A 19,614-nucleotide genomic window follows, 5' to 3' on the forward strand; every position below is an offset into this window, starting at 1 on the left:
CCTCATTGCCCAGGGCTCAGGCAGGGCGGCTGCTTTATCTTAGGTGGCAGCTGGACCAGAGGAAAAAAACAGGATGCCCATGAAAAGAAGAAGAAGTGGGTCAAGGGGCAGAACCCAGCAGTTTCTCTGCTCCACGCCCCCCTTTCCTTTCGAAACAATCTCTATATTGCTACCCAAGTGTGACTGTGCCCCAGAATGTCTAGCTTCCAGTTCAACCTGAAACACTCTGGGGAAAGAGCCAGAAACGACTCCCAGTTGGCAGCTGCTGTGGAGGCAGGGAGAGCAGCTGCACAGGCTTGGCCGCCACAAAATTCACCCTGAAGACAAAGCCTACGGCTCACTTGGGGCTCGCTCCCAGACCCTGCAGCTGTGTAGGTCCTGCAGGGAACAGGGGTGCCCCTGGCCCAGTCACTGCTGCCTCCGCACTGCATCTGCAGACACACGGCCCAGACTATCAGACAAGTAGTCATCCAAACCTCCCCCTTACAAGCTGGGGAGCAGTGGCAATTCCAGGCTTTCTGCCTGAATTGACAAGACACCCAAATGTACGATTAACTTGTTCTCGAAACTGTTCAACCTGGACTTTGCTTCTACCCAAGTTCTAAAACCTACTGAGGTTTGAAATGAATGGTCAGACATTATCTCAGTTTTTGCATTCATTAAGAAACTGCGATTATTTTTCTTCTGAAAGCTTCCCAACTATCCTTTGAAATTACTCTCTTCTACAATGTCATCCCAATGACCTCCCCCCCACCTCAGAAGTTCCCTTCAGTCTGAATTCCTCAATCCACATCAAGCCGTCTGCATCTTTCCTTCCCTAGCTCACAAAGCCTTCTCTCACTGAACTTTTCATTCTGGAAGAAGGACACCCGGGTAAAGTGTGACAATGACAATTTGGAAGAGATGAGCTGCTTGGGAACTCACTTTGATGCACTTGACTATGAAATGGAAAAGCATTTCTGCCTCCATAGTTGATCACCAAATCCTGAGATCTGAACAGCCAGAGAGGATTTTCTTTAAGCGAATTCTTACTTCAAAATGACCCTCCAAACCAAAATCCACTGGGATACTCTAAAGTTTCTTTTCATCTGTGCAGTTAATATTAAATCACTGATCAATAATGGCTGTAATGTACCCAATACCAGTGGGATTAAGGGATGAGAGAAAGACCTCATCTCTTAACAATGCTTTACATCTCACAGATTTAAATATCCAGAGAATTTACAATGGCTGTATTTGGAGTTGAGAGAATAATTTGCTTTACTCCTTAGGAATCCATTAGGCAAATGGAGAGTGATATTACGCCCAACACTTTCAAAGAATCCTCAAAGATCATATCATTGTGGAATATCATGTGGAGAAGGGCAAAGGGAATTTCTTGGATCACTTCCTGTCTGCCTCTTTTTAGCTATTCACACCTGTTGGACCGTGTCCGGGGCAGGGACATTCAGGTGTGTAGTCCATAAACTGACTGGCTCCCCAGTTACCGCCACTGTAACTCCAAACCTATTTGTGCCCTTGATAGTCATTCCCTCGCCCTCCCCCGCGGAGGAGGGAGGTCTCAGAGAAAAGGTCTTTTCCACATTAAAGCTATTCTGGACCCTTTACAGTGTTAACCTCTTTAATTTCCTCACCAGGGAAGTAGCCAAAAGCTACTTCTTATATGTTGGTAAGGCTCAAAAAAATGTGGGCAACACCTTATAAACCAAACATCTTTGAGATAAGATGCTGTATCGAAGTTGGTCATTTGTCTTAGCAATTTTAACACCAAGAGCCCCCCTTTTTTACTAACATATAATTTTCAGGTTCCATGAACTCATATCTATATTTAATGTGACTACATTTCTCTTACCTAAAAAAACAGCTCTGTTTATATTTTTTCTGTCTTATATAACTATTTTCTGAACTCACCATTCCCTCAGAAGAACAAATTCCCTCCTTTTTTTCTGATTATCAAACTGTTCCAACTTGGCCCACACTTACTGCATTCATTTCCCATCTTCTTAAAGCCAGACTGTCAGAACTGTGAAGGTCCCTGGAGATTACCAAAGATCATCCCATCAAGAGAAGCCTCCTCTCCACTCTCATCCTCCTCAAATTCTACTGAGCTCTGGGCATTACAGACAATGTCCAGCCACTTACTAGGTGCAGGATCTTTAATATCAGCTTCCAAGGCAATATTTCTGAATCGTCTGATAAATGAAACATGGTTTTGATTGATGTTAAAGCCCTTCCTCTGCTTCTGCATATCTCTGACCTGCTCCTTGCCCAACATCTGGTCTTCGTGCCCTTTACCTACCAGCATTTGCCTGTTCTTTCTAGCTGCTCCTTCTCCTAAGCCATCAACCATGCCCCCCTCCTTGGATCCCCCAAAACAGGATTTATAGAGGCGTATCCACCCATGAACCTGCACTGGTTCTGTTGGTTTCTAGACTCTAATTTAAAAAAACATAGTTAACATACAAGTTACTATTAAGCTTTTTATCTCATCCACCCCCTATTGAATTATCACCAAATCTTAACATTCTTCTTTCAAAATGTATCCTGAATTAGACTTTTTCTCTTCATTCACCCTGCCTCTTATTTCTAAAGTCCTCAGCTACTCAAGTCTAGATAACCAAACACTTTGGTGTCAGTGCTCATTCTTAAAAATTGAGGACTCCAAAGAGCTTTGGCTTATGTGGATTATAAATATTTATGTTTTACATATTAGGAATAAAAAAATAATAATTTAAGCCCGGACGGCATGGCTCAGTGGTTGAGTATCAACCTGTGAACCAGGAGGTAAAGGTTCGATTCCCGGTCTGGGCACATGACTGGGTTTTGGGCTTGATCCACTGTGGGGGGCGTGCAGGAAACAGCCTATCAATGATTCCCTCTCATCACTGATGTTTCTATCTCTCTGCCCCTCTGAAATCAATAAAAATATATTTAAAGAATGATAATAATAATTTAAAAATGCATGTTAATGAATTTAAAGTTAATAAACATTACAACTTAAAAAATAACTATTTTTCATTTTAAAAGTTAATTAAAAAGGGTATTATTTTACATTTGTGCCAATCTTTTTAATGTCTCATTTAATAGAAGACAGCTAGATTTTAATGTCTGCTTCTACATTCAATCTACTATGATATATTCTTTTAGTTGAAATATGTGAATAATTGTGGCCTCAGACAGATATGTAGTTGGGAAAGGGAGAAACCTTTTTAGTTAATTATACATATTCTTTGATATCTCATTAAAACTTGACAAGTAGTTATTTCTTAAAGGTTAGTACCAATGTTGATTCGGAATCCATAGCAATGAACTTTTTGTACTCTGTTACAGTAAAATCCAACAGTCTGTTTTATGCTTCAAATGAATTTTTACCCATGCAAAATTTTGTAACATCATGCTTTGGGTCATTTAAAAAATACTGGTTTTGTAGATCTGGTTTTACAAATGTTGATGGATTTTATTACACAATACCAAAAGAATCCCATTCATTAATATCACCACAGACTTCAATTAAAAAGTTATAGTAAATAAATTGAGAGACAAAAATCACATAATCATATCAATCAATGCAAAAAAAAGCATTTGACAAAATCCAACACCCTTTCTTGATAAGAACTCTCAGCAAAGTGGGTATAGAGGGATCATACCTCAACATAATAAAAGCTTTATATGACAAACCTACAGCCAACATCATACTCAATGGGCAAAAACTAAATTCATTTCCCGTAAGAACAGGAACAAGACAGGGATGCCCACTTTAACCACTCCTATTCGATCTAGTATTGGAAGTGCTAGCCATAGCAATCAGACAAGAAAGAGAAACAAAAGGCATCCAAATTAGAAAAAAAATAAGTAAAACTGTCATTATTCTCAGATGACATGATACTGCACATAGAAAACCCCAAAGACTCCATCAAAAAATTGCTAGACTTGTTAAAGGAATTCGGCAATGTAGCAGGATACAAAAATTAACACCCAGAAATCTATGGCTTTTTTTATACACCAATAATGAACTCACAGAAAGAGAAACAAAAATAAAAATAAAAAAAATCCCGTTTACCATTGCACCAAAAAAAATTAAGATACCTAGGAATAAACTTAATTAAGGATGTAAAAGACCTATACTCTGAAAACTACAGGACGTTGAAAAAAGAGAAAGAAGAAGACATAAACATATGGAAGAACATACTGTGTTCATGGATTGGTAGAATCATCATCATTAAAATGTCCATACTACCCAAAGTAATCTATAGATTCAATGCAATCCCCATTAAAGTACCAATGGCATATTTCACAGACCTAGAACAAACTCTCCAAAAATTCATCTGGAATAAAAAAAAAGACCCCAAATAGCCACAGCAATCCTGAGAAAGAAGACCAAAGTTGGAGGGAATCACAATACCAGATATTAAGCTGTATTACCAAGCCGCGGTTTTCAAAACTGCCTGGTACTAGCACAAGGACAGAAATATAGACCAATGGAACAGAACAGAGAACCCAGAAATAGATCCAAGCCATTATGCTCAATTAATATTTGCCAAAGGAGGCAAGAGCATACAATGGAGTCAAGACAGTCTCTTCAATAAATGGTGCTGGGAAATTTGGTCAGATACATGCAAAAAAATGAAACTAGATCACCAACTTACACCATACACAAAAACAAACTCAAAATGGCTAAAGGACTTAAATGTAAGACCGGAAACCATAAAAATCTTAGAAGTTTCCATAGGCAGCAAAATATCAGAAATGTTGTAGCAGTATCTTTACCGATACTGCTCCTAGGGCAATGGAAACTAAGGAGAAAATAAACAAATGGGACTGCATCAAAATAAAAAGCTTCTGTACAGCAAAAGAAACCATCAACAAAACAACAAGAAAGACCACTGCATGGGAGAACAAATTTGCCAATGCTATTTCAGATAAGGGTTTAATCTCCAAAATTTACAGAGAACTCATACAAATTAACAAAAGGAAGATAAACAATCCAGTCAAAAAATGGGCAAAGGTCCTATATAGACACTTTTTGAAAGAGGATATGTAGAAGGCCAAGAGACATATGAAAACATGCTCAAAGTCACTAATCATCTGAGAGATGCAAATCAAAACAACAATAGGTATCATCTCACACCTGTCAGAATGGCTATCATCAACAAATCAACAAACGACAAGTGCTGGTGAGGATGTAGAGAAAAAGGAACCCTCTTGCACTGCTGGTGGGAATGCAGACTGGATCGGGCCTAAAAGGGCAGTCAGACATCCCTCTCACAATCCAAAACTGCTGGCTCCCAACTGCTCGCCTGCCTGCCTTCCTGATTGCCCCTAACTACCTCTGCCTGCCTGCCTGATCGCCCCCTAACCACTCCCCTGCCGGCCTGATTGCCCCAACTGCCCTCCCCTGCCGGCCTGATCTCACCCCCAACTGCCCTCCCCTGCCAGCCTGACTGTCCCCTAACTGCTCCCCCATGCCGGCCTGATCTCACCTCTAACTACTTGCTCCCCTGCCGGCCTGATCGCTCCTAACTGCCTCTGCCTCGGCTCCGCCACTGTGGCTTTGTCCGGAAGGAAGTCAGACATCCGGTCTAATTAGCATATTACCCTTTTATTAGTCTAGATATTCATTTTGTGCCTATTAGAGAAAATGGCTGTCAAATACCAGATTCCGAATAAGCATGGTTTGTTGGTCATTCTTTCAAATAAAACCGATGGCCCATTTAAAGAAAAAAAAACAAAAAAACAAAAAACAAGACTGTTCAGCTTGCAATGCAGTCACACCAGTGCTTTTCTGGGGGACAACCAGCCTCTTCCAGCAGGCAGAAGTGCTTTCTGCAGACCTCATTTCATCCGCACAGAATATCAAAAAGATGAGTACTCAAGGGTCAAGATTTAATAACATTCATTATTTTTAGTCTTTCATCAAGACATTCTTCAGTGAATTATTTTTGATGCAAGTGAGTGGTGGTGGAAAACATCCTGTGGGGACCTAAAATAGCAGGTTGCCCCTACCTTGGCATGAACTAAGGAATCAGAAGTTTTACCAATGATTCTTCACACCAGCAGTGCAAATCTTGCAAGAGAAATGGGAATACCTTCTTAGTGTTATTATGAAAAGAGTTTCGATCTTAGGGATCCCTACAAGTAACACCTAGAAGTCCACAGCCTACACACACTTTGAGAACCTCTGCCTTAAGTGTCCAATTGTATTATATTCTCCCTTTTCTTAAAAATAAATGAATAAGCTGTCCCAGGCAGTGTGCTTCAACCTATGGATCAGGAGGTCACGGTTCTATTCCCAGTCAGAACATATACCCGGGTTTCGGGCTCGATCCCCAGTGGCATGCAGGAGGCAGCCAGTGAATGATTCTCTCTCATCATTAATGTTTCTCTCTCTCTCTCTCTCTCTCTCTCTCTCTCTCTCTCTCTCTCTCTCCCTCCCTCCCTCCCTCTCCTTTCTACTCTGAAATCAATAAAAATATATTTTAAAAAATGAATAAGCCATACTCTCACACACTCCTCACCCTAATAACTGACCTCTCATCTTCCCTTACCTTCTCAACCCCTTGAGATAAAAACAGGGGTCATTCCCCACAAATTCCACTTCCTTATCACCTACCTACAACTCAAACTCATTCGCCTTCATAACTCTCCTCAAACATCCCTATTAAGCACAGTAATTGGTGTTTAGAACAGTCCACCTCCTCTTTCGTTATTCCTGTATATTTTGACCTTACAAATACTGTCCTGCAAGGGGCAAGTGGCAACCACCATAAAAGACACACAAGAGGGAAAATCCATGGTTCCAGGATATATGAGGTCTCACGGGGTCTTCTCCTGTCCCTTTGCTGGTGCTCCTCAGTCCTCTTCTCTCAATGACCTTGTCCTTGGTCTAACACAGTGGTTGGCAAACTCATTAGTCAACAGAGCCAAATATCAACAGTACAACGATTGAAAATTTCTTTTGAGAGCCAAATTTTTTAAACTTAAACTTCTTCTAACACCACTTCTTCAAAATAGACTCGCCCAGGCCGTGGTATTTTGTGGAAGAGCCACACTCAAGGGGCCAAAGAGCCGCGTGTGGCTCGCGAGCCGCAGTTTGCCAACCACAGGTCTAACATATCTGATCTCTAAACAAATGGCTGCCCAGGTGACATCCTGAACTCTTTCTTGAGCACCAGTTTGGTTTTCCCACTGTTCATTGGACACTTTTACCTAATGCTCTACCAGCACCTCAAACCCACCTGGAACTGAACTCAAACTAAAATGGATGGTTTCCTCTCCTCCATTGCTCTAAATGTACTCTCAAAGCCTGGAAGTGGGCAGGGGTGAGCTAGAAGAGGTCAGTGGGAGGACAAGGGGGACACATATAATACTTTCAACAATAATGATTTAAAATAAGTAAATAAAAAGCCTGGAAGTCATCATCTTTGTCTCTAACAGCTCCTGGCCCTTGCAATTTCTCATGAATCTTCCTATTCATCACCTCTTCTTCCCTGATCCTGTTCTAATTTGAGATCTTATTTTCTCACTTTACAGCCTTTCTCTGATCCTAGCCTCCTTCCTGCCTCATTCCATCCTATGCCAGGTAAATCTTAAGGCATAGGTCCAACCAATTAAGTGTTTCCTGGTGCCTTCATGTGCACCCGATTCATCACACAGCTGGAATCAGTCAACACTACTTCCCCCCTCGCATTATAATCACTCTGTACACAGGCCTTTAATCCGCAACCAGACTCTAAGCCTCTGTGAAGAAAAGACCTATGCTTGATAACCCATCTCAAATAGCATCCAACATAGAGCTTTTCACAGCATAGGAATGTAATTAATATTTATTTAAGGAAGTAGAGAATGAATGGACATTCTACCTCTAGTCTCTCTTCACCACACACATACCAGGTGTGTCCCCTCTCTGTACTTTAATTTAATAAAACTTTATTTGACCATTCATCAAATAGTCCATCACCATTCTAAGAAGAAGCTGAAAATTAATAGCAGGATCTAGGTTATCCCTTGGGAAAGGAAGAAGAATAAGATCAGGAGAAAGCAGTTATGTTTTATTTGTTAACTTAAGGAGTGGGTAGACAAATGTCATTAGTCTTTACATCTTTTCATTCTCTACATCTTTTTAAATGCCTGAAAAAATAACCAAAAACATAAGGCATCGATAATAACTTAAACATAGATCCAAAAAAGACCCACACCTCCCAATAAGAGAGTTTGGCATTTAATGATTCTGCTGTTTTGTATGTCAGTTTTACTTGCTAACCAGACTGCCAGAAAAAATGTTTAATCATATTTTGAGATTGATCTTCACCGAGCAATGACTCATAAGACTAAAACTTTCTCACCCCTCCCCATCAAAGCTTGCTCAAGTAGCTAATGACAGATTGAAGCAGACCTAAATGGATTATCATTGCCCTTAATTTAAAGAAACACAGCTGTGAATCCTATTATAACTTAATAATCCCCTCTAACTTACCTGGTTTTTTACTTGCCCTTAAGGCAAAGGTATTATTTTGTGGGTAAATGACCTTTTCCCCCTAAACAATATGTTGCTTTACGATAGAAGGTTTACTTGTGGAGAACTCATTCTGTGTGACAGAGCCATTTGATAGGAAAAGAGGAATTGTATTTTGTTTGAGGACCTTATTAATTCCCTCTTTCTTGCCGGAGTAGAAAATGCTGTTCTTCAAAAATAAATTAAAACATTGAATAAAGTAGAATGTCTTTCCCTAAAGATGTATCCAGATGAATTCAAACTTTTAACAGGTTCATTGCTTGCATTAAAAATGTTCATCTGGGAGAGGAACCAAGATGGCGGCAAAGTTAAACAACTAACTGCCGCCTCGCACAACAATTTCAAAAATACAACTAAAAGACAAAACGTCTACCACCCAGAACCACAGGAAAGCTGGCTGAGTGGAAGATTTACAACTAAGAAGAGAAAGGAGCACAAATGCTGAAAAGCTGAGGTACGGAGGCACGTGAATCGGGCTGGTGGCGGGAGACTGGGCACGCGGCTTGTTTTCAACCCGAAGGGAGACAAGCTCCCGATCACTCTGAAATCCAGTTTCTGGGGACACACGGGGGACCCAGACGCCTATGGGGAGAAGCTGGACTCTCGGCCATTGGGCCGGAAAGTGAGAGTGACTTTTTTGCAGAGGTGCGCCCAGCAATCATTGTTTACTGCGCTGGAGCGCGGGACACAGGGACTTGGAAACACGGAAAGGCAGAGACGGCTGGCTGGCAGCCATCGCTGTTTGCCATGCCCTAGCCTAGTGACGCCCTGAGAAACCGCCCCACACATTCTACAAACCCGCCCAGGCTCCACACAGTGGCTTTTGCATATAAATGGCCTGTTCTGTGGCAGCTTAACCAAATTAACTGCAGCTCCAGTCAGACTGCTCCAAAACCGCCCAAGCAAAGAGGAGAAAACTGTAGTTCTTGCTGTAGCTCCTGCTGGGGGGCCTCAGACAGTAGCTGACCTGCACCCCATTGGAGATCCAGACACTAGTGTATCTAGTGGTCGGTGTGAGATGACACCAGATTTCAACCACTCTCATAAGGGACACATTCAAGAGGCAGACTCAGTGAGCACCAAAGCCCTACTGGAACAAGTCCTGCCCCATAAACGTGTCTCCAGCACAGCAATTCTTCTGTTATAGACACAGCGGGTCCTCATAGCCAATTGGCCTGGAGGTCAATTCCTCCCAGTGACACCAACAACAATCAAGACTTAACTACAACAAGGCTGTACACACAGTTCACAAAGGGGTACACCAAGAGTATCCACCTCAGGTAACTGGGAGGCTGACCCGTTGAACCAATAGGACACCTAGTACACAAAGCTACCCAACCAACTCAGGGAAGCAGTGAAAATGAGGAGGCAAGGAAACAGATCCCAAATGAAAGAAATGAAGGAGAACAAACGACTGGACATAGAGTTCAAAACCACGGTTAGAAGGTTTTTCAAGAATTTCATGGAAAAGGCCGATAAATTTAATGAGACCCTCGAGGATATGAAAAAGGACCAACTAGAAATTAAACATACACTGACTGAAATAAAAAATATTATACAGAGACCCAACAGCAGACTAGAGGAATGCAAGAATCAAGTCAAAGATTTGGAATACAAAGAGGCAAAGGACACTCCCCCAGAGAAGCAAGAAGAGAAGAGAATTCAGAAAGTTGAAGACAGTGTAAGAAGCCTCTGGGACAACTTCAAGCGTACCAACATCAGAATTATGGGGGTGCCAGAAGAAGAGAGAGAGCAAGACGCTGAAAACCTATTTGAAGAAATAATGACTGAAAACTTCCCCCACCTGATGAAAGAAATAGACTTACAAGTCCAAGAAGCGCACAGAACCCCAAACAAAAGGAATCCAAAGAATACCATACCAAGACACATCATAATTAAAATGCCAAGGGCAAAAGACAAAGAGAGAATCTTACAAGCAGCAAGAGAAAAACAGTTAGTTACCTACAAGGGAGCACCCATACGATTGTCAGCTGATTTCTCAACAGAAACTATGCAGGCCAGATGGGAGTGGCAAGAAATATTCAAAGTGATGAACAGCAAGAACCTACAACCAAGACTACTCTACCCAGCAAAGTTATCATGCAGAATTGAAGGGCAGATAAAGAGTTTCACAGATAAGAAAAAGCTAAAGGAGTACATCACCACCAAACCAGTATTATATGAAATGCTGAAAGGTATTCTTTAAAAAGAGGAAAAAGAAAAAAGATAAAAATGATGAACAACAAATACATATCTATCAACAAGTGAATCTAAAAGTCAAGTGAATTAAAAATCTGAGTAACAGAATAAACTGGTGAACATAATAGAATCAGAGGCATAGAATGGGAGTGGATTGATAATTCTCAGGGGAAAAGGGGTGTCTGTGTGGGGGTACAGGAAGAGACTGGACAAAAATCATACACCTATGGATAAGGACAGTGCGGGGGAGGTAAGGGGAGAGGGGAGTGGGAACCAGGTGGTGGGGAGATATGGGGGGAAAAAAGGAGAAACAATTGTAATAATCTGAACAATAAAGATTTATTAAATTAAAAAAATCAGTTTTTTAAAAAAATGTTCATCTGTCCATATAACCACTTCCCAGGTAGTTAAAATACTCAACTTATATGTAACTGTAGTTACTTATAAATTAATAATTTTAAAGTGCTCATTGATTTTTACTTTGATTTAAATTGTATACAGAGAGCCAAGAATCAAGAATTTATGGAGCTACATGACCATAAAGCAAAGCAGCTAGCCTGGAGAGGGTATGGCAAACATTTAGGAAGAACATTTAGGAAGCTATTTCATGAGTCTATGTGAAATTTTGAAAGCACTTTGCTAGGAGCTATTTTCATAGAGTTTGTTATTCTGATGAAGACTGAGATGCTATTATTGACAGCACCTGGAAAAATGTCTTAGAGATTAAAAAAAAAATGCCCAAAGGAATATGGAAAGCATAAGCCCAAGTTTTAAACTAAAACTTAAGTGATGACATGAAACCCTAGAAGTGGATCTGTACAGGCTTGGGTCAAACTCAAACTCAATTAGCTTTAATTCAGCCCAGCCTCTCCAGTAGGTTCAATGACCTGGACATAAAATGTACATGTTAATATGTCAAACTTAATTCCATTGAAATTTAAAGGATTCCATGGGAATTACAAAACACAGCATCCTTGGCTCTTTGTCAACTTGGATTCTGTTAGGCAACCACCTCCTCCTCACCTAACAGATAACTCTGCTTGGTCTTCCACCTACACCATCACTAACCACATGTGCCCATAAACATGAACAACACCCTTTTCCAGACACCTAAAAAAGAGAAAACGTACCCTGTTTTTTAATTCTATGCAAAACGTCTGGAAACTTCTTGTCCTTATTCACAGCCCAGGTATGTCATAATTTCAGATCCCCTGGAGACTGATGTCAAATCCAAGAGCTTAAGTCTTAGCAGTGAGTGCTCATGAAAACTACAGGCAACTCCAGCAATATCCATCACTACACTTGAATTTAGCTCAGCTGGCGGCCAAGCATAAGAATGCCTCCGTACCCCGAGAAAGAGAGCCAATTCCGCCTTGAGCAAGAGGAGGGAAGTTGACAATGGAAGCTATTTATAAACTTTTTTCTTTGCCCAATGAAAATCCTAAATTTCTCCCCCATTCTCACTCTAGCAGAAGTCATAAACTCTAGACAGGAACTCAACAATACTCTCCATCAGGGAGGAAGAGGTTATATAATGGAGGTTAGGCGAGCCAAAATGCCAGGGACATAACCACCCAGGATTACTAAGACTTTGGGGGTGGGAATGAGGGCAAAAGGTGGCAGGCTTATTCTGAAATGGGGAGATGACTGATACTTACTTTAGAGGAACAGTGTTTTATTTTTCCATTCAACACTCAGAACATAAATGAGAGAACAGATCAACACACGGACACCCTGCACATATGAATTCACAACAAAGAGGGTCCCCATGTATGTAGGATGGCCATCCTAACCAGATACCACCGTGGACTCTCCAGTCTTCATCACCACACACCCTGCCTATCCCTCAGCACAAATCCTAGTGTGAACCCCCTACTGACTGGGTGCCTAATGACTGGGTGCCTGGCCAGAGGAAAAAGGGTGGAATTTCTCATGCTAAGCTGCACACACCACCTCCTCTTCCCTGTTCCACATGCCCAGCTCCTGGTCCCATCTCATCCACCACCCATCCCAAACTCCGCTTCCCAATTTTCATATTTTGCTAATCCCTCCTCTCTCAATTCATTTTTAGCTTTATTTTCAGCACTACCACCCTACTCCATGTTCCTACCCACTCCCCACCACGCAAAATGTAGAAACACAGAATACACACCTGGTGGTTAGCACATAAAGGGGCTGTATGTCCACATCCCACAACTCAGGAGAGCAGGGTGCCAGATATTTCTAAGTGCAAATATGGATGTGTTTTCCTGTCTCTTTCAGCATTACTACATGAGCTTGTGCCCACACTGAGGGTAAAACAGTTTCCCTACGTAGGCCAGGGTTCCTTAACATGTTTATTTAGGAAAATAGGATGTAAATTCAAAACACAAATTAAAGACCAAAGAGTTGTCAGTTGGGCAACCCCCTACCCCAAGAAAGGAACAAAGGAGTAAATTCTTAAATTGATTTTAAAAAATAAAGAATTATTGATACATCTATGAAATGCTATAAGTTTGTAATGCCTGTTACACATATTTCCAGATATAGGGGGGAAAGCAAAATATAAAATGTCTTCTTGAAAAGGTTTCAATGAGTTTGGGTTTTTTGGGTGTGTGTGTTGTTTTCTGCCCCACTTCTATATTCCCCTAAAGAAAAACTTTAGATGTTAAGAAATAAGCTTTCAAAAGCTACCAGATGGTTTTAAGTAAGCTAGTTATTAGAAGCTTCATGCAGCTAACGTTTCAGCTTTCCAGTGAAAGCCTGTTGTTGAATATTCTAAAACGATGGGGTACTAAAAAACAAAACAAAGTCTTGGAAGCAGTCTCGTGGCTGCTTTTTCATATTCCCCCATGCCGGGGAGGTCAAACTTGAGAGGAAATAAGAGTGAACCCTTAAACAATGCATATGTATTTTTTTACCCACTCAGCTAGTCCTACACTATGCACATAATTCCAAGAATGCACATTAGTTGAACAGACCTCTGTAACTAGCTGAGGGGGGAAAAAATCTCCCTAACACATTGAGTTTAGCAAAAGCATTCCTGCAAGAGGCACTCAAGTTTCACTCAGAAATGAAAAGTCCTTACGTACAATCTTGGGGGGGGGGGGAGGGGGAAGGATCATTGAAAACAGATTCTTACCATTCTCATTAGGCTCTGTTGGCTGGGACACGTCTCTGAACGGGATTATAACTGCATCTCCAGGCACTCTGGGGCTTTCCACATACTTGGGCTTCCTGACGGGACCTGTAGTGGGAAAGATCTGAGTGTGGCTAATTTTTTCCAGATGCAAAGCTCAGCATGTGCAGTGTGTGTCCTCACCAGGACCCAAACATGCCTAAAGGAAGAGCCAGCCCACTCCCCTCCCTTGAGCGCGCGCGCGCACACACACACACACACACACACACACACACACACACAGTCATCTCGGTACAGACACGGGAATGTCCAGCCTGGGCTGCCAAAGAAGTGGGTAAGGTCAGTTTTGAGAATGTAAACTTGGACAGAAACCAAGCTGCTCTTCTGCGGTGAAGTCCCTACAGCTGTCCTCGGTGTGTGTCAAGTAAGTGATTTTGACATGTTCGAACCTGGATGGCTCGTGGCAAAGGATTTTATCTTTGGAATTTTTCTTCAACTGGGACAAAGATGATTGGGTGGCTTTTTCGCTCCGAAGTCTGGAGGCAGGGATTGCAAACAGCCAGCCTGTAATATCAACACACTCAGAGCAGCCTCAGAATGCAGGCATTTTATCAGGCTGTGACGCATGGCAACTGTGTGGGGTAGAGAAGACGACTGCTTTCTTGGCAGCTGACACGGCTGCCTGCAAACAGGCGCAGCAGCCAGTCCGGCCGGCATGTGAATCAGAGATACAAGAGAGCTTCAGAGTCAAATCTCTCACTTCTCCCGCAACCCCAACTTATCAGGAAATCTGGAATTCTTACTGAGACTGAATGGAACCCTCTCACATTGCTAGGGCAATGCACAGCAGCCACTCTGGAAAACAGTTTGGCAGTTCCTCAAAAGGGTTAAACAAAGAGTGACCAATTGACCCAGCAATTCCACTTCTATGTGAATGTACGTTCCAACAAACATTGGTGCGTGAATGTTCCTAGTTGCATTATTCATAACAGCCAAATGTCCATCAACTGATGACAAGATGTTATATATCCACACACTGGAATATTATTGGGCAATAAAAAGGAATGGAGCTCTAATTCAGGCGTCCCATAACATGGGTGAAACCTGAAAACATTGTGCTAACTGAAAAAAGCCAGTTGCCAAAGACCACATACTATATGATTGCATTCACATGAATGTCCGGAAGAGACAAATTAATAAGAGACAAAATATGAATCGTTGACAGGGGCTGGGAGATGTGCAGACTGGGTGATGGCTTACGGGTATGGGACTTCTTTCTAGGGTGATAAAAATGTTCTAAAATTAGGGTATGCTGATGGTTGCACAACCTGTGACTATGCTAGAAATTGCTATAGTGTACACTTTAATGAGTAAATTGTATGCTATGAGAATTATATCTAAATAAATCTGCTTACCTCCAAAAAAGATTACCTATTTTGTCTGCTCATTTGAAACATCATATTACATTTTGGTCCCAAATCCCACTGGACTCTCATTTTCTTTGGTTGCCTGATACTGAACGTGGGCTTCTAACAAGGCCACAGAGCCAGGAAACATTTCACACAGGTTAAGAGGAAGGGTGGTGGGAAGGGGGCCAGACAGGGGGCCACAGCCCTGAGCCACGGTCCTGACCCTCTGGGGACCTCGGCTCCCTCACCACACACATGAAGGGATGAGTCAGCCTAATTCTGAGCATCCTCCTGTGTCAAACATCTTACACATCTGAGAAATTCTGTTCCGAATGAGGTTTATGGTGAGAGATGCTGCCATCTAAAGGTTTCCTGCAAAAGCATCTCTACTACCATAAAAATAATCCAATTCCCAGACAGCTATATAATGCACAACATCTTAAACAAACAAAAAACTACATTATCAAAGAAGTGCATGGTAGCATGGGTACTAGACAAATAGGGATATTATTTCCAACTTTCCAACTTTGGACACCCTCGTTTCTGAAACCTTTTAATCCTCCAGGATCCAATCTGAGATTCCACTGCATTCCGTTGCATTTAGTCATCCTGTCTCCCCCTCCTTTCTCTTCCTGGCAATTCCTCAGTCTTGCCTTGTTTCTCATGACCGTGACTATTTTGAAGCCTTCTGGTCGGTATTTTATACTATTTCCCTCGATTTGGATTTGTCTGATGTTTCCTTCAGATTAGATTTGGGTTATAGGCTTTTGGAAGACACCACGGGGTGGCATGCCCTGCTCATCACATCTTATTGTAATATCTCATGATTTCAACATGACTTTTACTGGTGAAATAACCATGATCACTTAGGGAGGTCTATCATGTCTCTCCACTATAAGGTTTTCAGTTTTCCTTTTCTTTCCTCTGCTCCTTGTAAGTGAGTCACTAAGTTCAGACCACACTCAAAGGAGAGGAGAATTAAGGTACACCTCCCAGAGGAAAGAGTGTCAAGGAATTTTTGGAATTTGTTAAAAACACCACAGTAATTAGTGAGTGTTTGGGGGGAGGTACTTTGAGCTAACTTTAGCACTCATCTGTGGTGCTGCCTGCAGCATTTATTACTGAGGGGCTCCAATGGTGATTTCATACTTTCCTCATTTCTTTACATGTATTACTTGGAATTCTTCTCTAAGGAATGTCTGTCCATGTCAGAAAGGGATTGTTGTTGTAAGGTTAAAATGGAATGGTTATAGGGGAAGAGGGAGAATATGCTCACAATATAGATGGATGATATAGGCTTCATAACAAGAATACAGAGCATGATTCAGATTTTATCTAAGACATACACATATTTATAAAGAAATATGTGTGGAGGGAAAGACAGGGGGAAAGGGCAAACTAGGAACTAAGAAACTAAGATATTTGCTGTGGAGGACCCAGAAACTGGGAAGGGCCCGAACAGGGCAGGCAGAAAACGGAATCAGGGCAAATATGAGAATTTTTCTTCATGTTTGGTTTGGGACCTAGTCACGACGGTAAAGAGATCACAGATGTATTTCCCTCTGGTCATCTGCTCTTTTCTATTTAAAGTACTTAGGAGAGATAATGAACTTTATTATTATTGCCTGCTTATTTGAATTGCCCCTGTCAGTAACCATGCCACTTACACAAGAGTTACCTGTAAGTTTCTGCTCGCATTAACTCTTCAGGGTATATAACAGCAGATCTAAAAAGATCTACTTCCTGGCTCCAATCTCCCTACCCCATACGTCCTTCATAAATATTTTCTAATAGTAAGTACTTTATTAAAATGTGAGTTATGTGCTATGGGCATACAATGGTCATTATGAACAGCTGGAACACCGAACCCCAATGTCACGCAGTGCCTTCAGAAAGCATTCATGCCCACCCATTTAATTGTCTGAACTGTGTTCTGTTCAGAGACTAACCGCTAACTATAATAATTACTCAGCACTGAGGAGTGAGGGTATCAAGAGCCTGTAGGCTGACCACAGTGAGCAGTGATGCTAGATACAAAAGGAGACCTGGAATATACTAAAGTAAATAAGATGTGTCTTAGGTGGTCACACAAGACTAAGCACTTGCAAATATTAATTCATTCAATCCTAATAACTTTGGGAGAAAAGCACTATTTCCCCCATTTTTAGTTCAGGAAATTGAGGCTCCAACCAGTTAATCTGCTCATGGCCCAGACACGGCAAAGCAGAAATGCAAAGAGTTTTGGGGTCTGTGCAGGTGTGAAGCCCACATACTAAATCCCCCTTAGCACTTATAAGAGTAGGAAATCCAGATTAAATACGCATTTATAGAAAAGGCCAGGGCAGTGGAACCTCCCACCATCCAATCGTCCATGGACCTTGGCTAAACAGTCATGCTTACTTGTCTCTGATCCCGTCTAACTTTTACTAGGATTTTAAGTATTATGAGGTGAATATAAACAACGGCTCTCCAACATGGTCCTTTTATTTAAGTAGCTTTTTACAAAAAGCAGGGCCTCAAACACTATAAAACAAGGTAAGTTTATAACTATAGAGATTTATTCATCCCCCTCTCAATTGCTCATTAGAGAATTTATGTGCACTTTCCATTAAACATAGCAGATGAACCCTCGTTTGCCTTCACTCCCTTTTAAAATACCATTAAAGTTGCACTAAAGGGATTTGAGAGCGACCAATGGAGAAAGGAGATAACCACAGGCAAGAAACCAAACTTCTGAAAAGTTGGAAACAGATTGCCAAGGAGCAGTGGATGGAGCTGACTAGAAAAGGTGAGTGCTGGGAGGGAGACAGGAGAACTCAGTTTTAGACAGGAGACACCTCTGAAGGCAGGGGCACAGGTGGGGTCAAACACAGGACAATGGGTTGAAAATCTATTTATGACCTCACCCCCCACTCCAAACCAGGAGCATCCCTTCCCTCATCCTGGAGACTGAGTTTTTCTCTGAAAAGGTTGAAAACTAAGACAATGGAGACTCAAGAGCTGAACTCTTGGGTGCTACACTAAATAACAGATTAAGAAAAAATTCTACATGCAGATTGGTGGGTCCAATGTGGACACATGCTCCCTCTTAGTTATAAAAACACCACCAACAAGCTAGCCCACTGTGGTAAGAAGAAACTAAAGGATTTCTCTCTGGGGAAACTCAACAAGAGAAAAGACCTATAAATAATCACAGTTGGAGACATGCCAAGAAATGACGGGTCCTATCCTGGTGAGGTAGCTCAGTTGGTTACAGCATTGCCCGGATACACCAAGGTTTCCGGTTTGATCTCTGGACAGGGCACATAGAAGAATCACCCAATGAATCAACAAAGAAACAGCACCCTTAAACGATACGCTAGATAAGATGGATTTAATTGATATTCACAGAACATTTCATCCCAAAGCTGCAGAATATACATTCTTCTCAAGTGCACATGGAACATTCTCAAAGACAGACCACATGTTAGGACACAGAACAAGTCTCTACAAGTTCAAGAAGACTGAAATCATATCAAGTATCTTCTTAGATCACATCAGCATGAAGCTAGAAATCAGCTATAATGAAAACACTCAAAGACATTCAAACACATAGAAGCTAAATAGTGTGTTATTAAACAGTGAATGAATTACAAATAAGATCAAGGATGAAATAAAAAACTTCCTGGAAACAAATGAAAATGAACACACAACAAGGACTATTTTATGGGACACAGCAAAAATAGTCCTGAGCGAGAAGTTCACAGTGTTACAGGCCTAAAGATCAGAGCAAAAATAAATGACATAGAGACTAATAAAAAAAGAAAAGAAAAAAAGAAAAGAAAAGATCAATGAAACCAAGAGCTGGTTCTTTAAAAAAAATAAAGAAGATTGATGAACCTTTAGCCAGACTCATCAAGAAATAAAGAGAGAGGATGCAAATAAATAAAACCAGAAATGAAAGTGATGAAGTAATAACTGACACCACAGATATATAAAGGATTGTGAGAAAATACTATGAGCAACTATATGCCAACAAACTGGACAACCTGGGCAAAATGAACAAATTCCTAGAAACATATAATCTTCCAAGACTGATTCAGGAAGACTCAGAAAATCTGAATAGGCCAATAACAACTAAAGAAATTGAAGAAGTAATGAAAAACAACAACAACTCCCAACTAACAAAAGTCCTGGACCAGCTATATTTACGGGTGAGTTTTATCAAACATTCAAAGAAGAACTAAAAATTATCCTCCTCAAATTATTCCAAAAACCTCAAGAGGGAAGAGTTACAATTTTTTTTTACAAGGCCAGCATTATCCTAATTCCAAAACCAGATAAAGACACTACAAAGAAAGAAATTACAGGCGAATAGTGTGATGAACATAGATGCT

The 19,614-nt window shown here is 41.2% G+C and overlaps 1 protein-coding gene across 4 annotated transcripts in view; it reads right to left on the reverse strand.

The window, feature by feature from the left end:
- Positions 1-19,614, reverse strand: part of TANC1 (tetratricopeptide repeat, ankyrin repeat and coiled-coil containing 1) — a 177,315-nt gene that overhangs the window by 75,443 nt on the left and 82,258 nt on the right. For all 4 annotated transcript variants that reach the window (XM_079782891.1, XM_079782893.1, XM_079782892.1 and 1 more), the window contains exon 4: positions 13,833-13,937. In XM_079782891.1, the coding sequence (XP_079639017.1) occupies positions 13,833-13,937 (105 nt within the window). The remainder of the gene's footprint in view (positions 1-13,832; positions 13,938-19,614) is intronic.

This window comes from Cnephaeus nilssonii (assembly GCF_951640355.1).
Source record: "Cnephaeus nilssonii genome assembly, chromosome: 10".
NCBI classification, from domain to species: Eukaryota; Metazoa; Chordata; class Mammalia; order Chiroptera; family Vespertilionidae; genus Cnephaeus; species Cnephaeus nilssonii.